General features: G+C 36.2%; 1 protein-coding gene across 1 annotated transcript; it reads right to left on the bottom strand.

Annotated features, from left to right (window-relative positions):
* Positions 1 to 623: 623 nt before the first annotated feature.
* LOC107047488 lies at positions 624 to 4,829 on the bottom strand. The gene is made up of 7 exons (XM_015270259.1): positions 4,483 to 4,829; positions 4,001 to 4,343; positions 3,528 to 3,728; positions 2,375 to 2,717; positions 1,593 to 1,859; positions 1,407 to 1,520; positions 624 to 1,059 (listed from the first exon to the last, which is right to left on the bottom strand). Exons 1-7 carry the CDS (start codon positions 4,509 to 4,511, stop codon positions 860 to 862), a joined length of 1,497 nt encoding a protein of 498 aa, XP_015125745.1. The 5' UTR covers positions 4,512 to 4,829; the 3' UTR covers positions 624 to 859.
* Between the last annotated feature and the right edge of the window lie 683 nt (positions 4,830 to 5,512).

Genomic DNA, 5,512 nt, shown 5'->3' with positions numbered 1-5,512 from the left:
GGGGCATTTGTCTCAGTTATGGGACGAGCATGCAACCAAGTGGTTTGCTGTATTGAATGTGCCAGAAGGATTAGACTTGCCAGAGGACCCCGTCGAATGCATTGCCCCAACTGCAATATTCCAACACAACTGGATTCAGTGAACATTCGCCCTCGGCGCTAACTCGGTCATATTCGATTAATTTTAAAAAGTCAAAATCAAAAACTTTTCCAAAAACACTTTTTATTTCATATGTAAAACATGTTCCAAAAATAAAAATCATAAAAGAAAGCTGACTAAATTAAAATAATTAATAGTATTAAGGTCCGCATGTACTATCTATAGAACGTAAGCTTTGGTTTGAATTTTATCTTGTTATCTTGTTATCTTTATCGTCATAAAGTGAGTGAAAATGTTTCAAATTTGAGTTAACAGATTGAGAGATTGTTACAATTGCATTTTTTGGGCTTATGCTACGTTATCATTCTAAATTCAGTGGCAAAAGGATAAAGCGTCAAGAATAAATTCCAAATTTTTATTGATAGTTCATTCACTCCGGAAACAAATTATTTTATGGACTTGAATCAAGAAATTTTTTCCATCCCTGGCCATATTTTAAAGAAAAATGGATTTTCATTTTCAAATTTCCCTTCTACAAATTCATCATTAAAATGATTAAATATCGGCCAAGATGTAAAAAATTAATTTTTCTTACTCTGTTAGGATTTACCACTTCACTTCATATTACCAAGGTGGTAATATGAAAGTTTTGAGGATACTCGCGATAAACCTTCTGTTCTCCACTGTTATAACATGTCCAGCGTTAGGGACCTAGTATTTATAACCGCAAGACAGATAATTGTCGGGTCTACGTAATTGTTCAGGTGATTGGTACAATTTTGAATAGAACACAAAGATTGAAGCAAGAGTTGCATAATATCTGCCACCAATTTGTCCAGGCATCCCTTGTTGCTTCTTGTGTACACCTTTCGCAACCAAACCAATGCTCGCATGGCATAGATTTCACATTTAGGATAGAATTTTGACATCGAGGACACAAAGATTGTTGAAGATTTCCCACTGAAAACAAAATTAAGAATTAACCACTGACGCAGATTCAATCAAACAAGGTAAGATAGTGATAAACAAAAGTCGCTGGAATCATTTCAGTAACTAAGCGATAAACCGGGTAACGTTAACTTAGCTCCATGCATGGTTTCCGAAGAATGACTTCCAATCTGAGGGAAATAACAACATTTTCGTCGCAACCCTTTTGATAGCTTTTAATTTTGTATAAAAAAAATTTTAACGCAAATATTGCTACCTCTCTTAGATTCTGAGGCATTCACTGAAAATCGGGCAACAAACAGAATCGACTCAACCCGATTGGCTACTGATTCGAAATGGTAATGTCGTGCAGGACTCACAAATCAGGATCTCGATTGCTTGCTCTGGGGGCTCTCCCCTAACTATAGGGAATGGTCCGTCAGCGTGGCCTTCAATTGCAACATGTTCAATTCCATGATTTGGTGGAGCAACGTCTGAAACCATCAATACTGAATTATGATTATGAATATGTGAAGAAATATTGAATTTTCAGTGGGTACACCAACCTCTGTCGTGGATTGGAGCTGTGGTGAAGTATTCAACTTCCTCCCGAGTTATTATAAGGAAATCATTATTGAAAGAAGATGACAAATGGCTAGCGCAAGAGAGAAATCTTGGAATATCAAGCGAATTTCCATCATATAAATCCCATACATAATTCAGTAACGTCTCATGCCTGGTACGTGATTGTTCAATTGTACGTCTTACTGGAATTCCCATATTCAAGGAATTAACTTCGCGCATACTATTCATCTGAATGTCCCTCAACTCAGCTAAAATGCATATAATGGGATCAATTAATTCGCTCAACAAACAATTTTTTCATCACGATGTGCCGAAAAGTAACTTTTCAGGCACGCTCCGCTTCGCTTCACGTGCCTAAAAAGTGCCTTTCCCGCACATTGTGAAGAAAAATATTGTTCGCAACTCGTGCAGAAATTGATTTTTGGCTTGTGCTATTATACCACTCGCCTTCGGCTCGTCCTATAAACCTCCCACACGCCAAAAATCACTTTTCCGCACTTGTTACGAAATATACTATTTTTTAATCGTTATTTTGAATTGTTTCCACCCAGTTAGAGTATGCTGCGATGATGCGATGGTCAAGACTTTAAATACTTGAATCGCACCATTCTACCCGGTGGAGTTTTTAACTTTTAACCTTTCGCATGTGAGGCAACGAAATGACCCACTGCGCCAAGCTATCGGGATATAGAAACAATGATATATTTCATATGCACTTAAGGATTCGACATTTTTTATTATTTTTGAGACAATTGAACCGTACCCGTGAATTTCCAGATGCCAGGATGACTCTTGATACGTCTCTCTAAACACCTGTGATAGGCCTCCACATTATTATTGGTACGATATTTCTGACGGTACACAGAGAATTTAGCAGGTGTAACCTGTCTTATCCACCATTCCTCATAGTATTCAATAAGAAAGGCGAAAAATGCACGAATATCGGGTGCGGTATTAGTTACCAACCACCTGAAGCCATCAATGATATGTTCCGCTGGAAGCAATGCAAGCGCAGAGAGCTTTCTAAAAAAAAATTTCGCCAATTCCCAATCTCTCAGTCGTGTCATGAAGGCTCTTCCCCGCCTCTTCATACGACTCACAAGAGCCTGCGTGGAAAGTGATAATTATATTATGAGTAATTATTCCATCATCATAGATTTCTTGTCATTTAGGGAAGGTTGGGACAATGTGGACACCTGGGGTAAAATGAATACCTATCAAATCCATATATGAGTAAGGTATAATGGACATGGGAAATCTTTTCGATATTTGAATATTTTAAAGGAAATTAAAGGCAAAATGAATACCTTAAATAACATGAGCAGTGAGAAAATTGTCGGACAATGACAATTTTTCACGTTCAAAATTCTGAAAACGGTTCTTGAACAAAATGGGGAAATGGATACACATAATTTTCCAGCATCCAATAAATTTGTATCTAAGCGGGGTAAAGTTGACTCTTGAGTTATAATTGGAACACAGACAATGGAAAAAGAAATGGAAGTGTCTATTTTACCCCATTTTTGCCTTATCTTGCAACTCTTACAACGGAGTCTTATGACAATTTATTTGTGTTCATACTCTCCAAATGAGGCCACGATAGTAAATTTTATGCAATTAAATTCATTATTTAAAACATACTGACAGTAATGCTTGGGCGAGGAGGGTGTTGCTCCTGCGGACATCCAAGCTAAGCAGCGTTTCGCTGGGTTAGGACTTGGATGGGTGACCGCTTAGGATGCAGTACAGCTGGAGAAAAAGTCGGTCCCATGCCACCGCAAGAGAAGGGAACAAAACGTAAAGGCCCGAAAGGGTATACGTAAAGAATTGAAAATAAATCATTATTTAAAACTGGTGTCCACGTTGCCCCATCCTCCCCTATATCTGAATATTATTCAATAAAAAAAACATCTCACATGAACCAAGTGAAAGTAGCAATACACTCCACGGATATCACGATAGACATGTCTAATGGCATTCGATGAAGCTAACTCATAATCCAGGGAAACATTTGTCGGTTGAATGAGTGGCGCCAATTGTAACTTAAAATATTGAAAAACAGCTACGTAGGCCTGCTCAGTTTTCCTCGTCATCAACGCCCAAGTAATGGGCACGCACTAAAATATAAGAGATAGAATGTTAAATAGGAAGCGTGCAGTATGCGTTAGTGTATACGTACGAACTTCACTATTCCCTCTGCACTATTAGAAAATGACTCTTGAAATCCAAATATTGGATTTATATGACAGTGATAATAATTGAAAATAGCTTAAATTCAAGCAACTATCTTTCTGACTTGTCAATCTATCGAAAAATTGCATTAAACTTTATTTAATTGGAATATAAAATAACGATCAAAAATGATAACCAGACAATTTCCTATACTTACAGAGTCATCGATCCGTCCCATAATAGTCAAAAATTGATAAATATCCGCTGCACGAGGACAAACTTCAAAAGTGGCATCTATAAGAAGTTCTCGAATATTAGAAATAGATGCAAGGAATTCTGTGTCACCAAATACAGTGACTGAAGTATCGACAGCGACATTGATGGTATGCACTGTCAAGCCGCCACCGGCATATTGTCGATATTTACTCCACTGCGGGAGGTTAATTATCTCATCATACTCCTGTAATGTCCTGGGTACGGGTGGACGATGCTGTTGACGCCATCGCCGCATTGATCTCTCAATCGAAGCCCAAGTGACTATACATGCAGCGTTTTCATAGCTAGAGCAAGCACGTTATCATGAATAGCCGTGATAAGACAGTTCAAACATCTTTATTAATTATTCATTCATCTTGCCAAGTAGTAGTAGTTTTATATTAACCCACTAAGCGGTGTTAAACCTTCGAGAAGAGTTAATACCTTCTCTTTATAAGTGAAAAAATAGTCATCACCGTCCAGCTTGTGAAATTTTTAATTAAATGTCATTCATAATTCGAGTCAACGATAACACGGTTCCAGAAAATACGGGTTCAGTCGCTGTCAAGGATGGGATCGACTTTATTAGCCCCTTCGGAACTATCGAATGTCCCTTCGATTCATACACGATTCAATCCAAAATCTATGAAAAGTAAAACTTTCGATGAGGGTTTCATGTGAGTCCGGAGAATCATTTTATTGCCTATTAGATTTCGCCCCAATTCCATCTTCAATTCTTAAAAATATCACTTTTTGAGACACAACTTATAACAAAAATGTATTTGTTCGTGAAATATTTCGATGACTAACATCAATTTCGAGTCATTTTCAATGGATTGTCCACTTTAAGTATCAATTAGTCAGAAATTATTGCAAAAGGCTGACTTGAATTGATGTGAAAATAATCAGAATTTTATCGATAATTTTAGGTAAAAATTACTGGTCTTTCAAATTAAAAAACTAGTATTGCAAATTAAAACATTGAAAACTCATTAACATTGGATATCTCTCTATATAATCATGAGACAAAAAAAATATATATTCACATTTTTTAATTCGTACAATCTTAACGTGATATTTTATCACGTAACTTATGTAACATACCCGCTGAATTACAATATAACTTTGTCAATCTCTATCATGGACATGAATAATTACGTTGAAAAAAAAACATCACGTTTTGTAGAATAAAAAGTCTTCGCGTGAGAATATTTATTTCATTTTTTTAACTACTGATTCATTATATATCCGATGTTTATGTTGCCAAAAATTATTAACGTAGAATATTCCTGGGAGCGATAATTACATTATTACTTTATATTATTATTACATTATTTATCGTCTGTACAATATTTATTTAGCCTTTTCTTACCCAGCTTTGAGCCAATGAAAACCATTGCATGCAAAGATCACACTGAAAAAAATCACATTAAAAAAATTCCAGTTCCAATTGCACGAAAACATTTTCAGATAT

The sequence above is a fragment of the Diachasma alloeum genome, unplaced genomic scaffold (assembly GCF_001412515.2).
Source record: "Diachasma alloeum isolate Michigan unplaced genomic scaffold, Dall2.0 Dall_scaffold_59601, whole genome shotgun sequence".
In the NCBI taxonomy this organism is placed as follows: domain Eukaryota; kingdom Metazoa; phylum Arthropoda; class Insecta; order Hymenoptera; family Braconidae; genus Diachasma; species Diachasma alloeum.
This window is presented reverse-complemented; position numbering and strand designations above follow the sequence as displayed.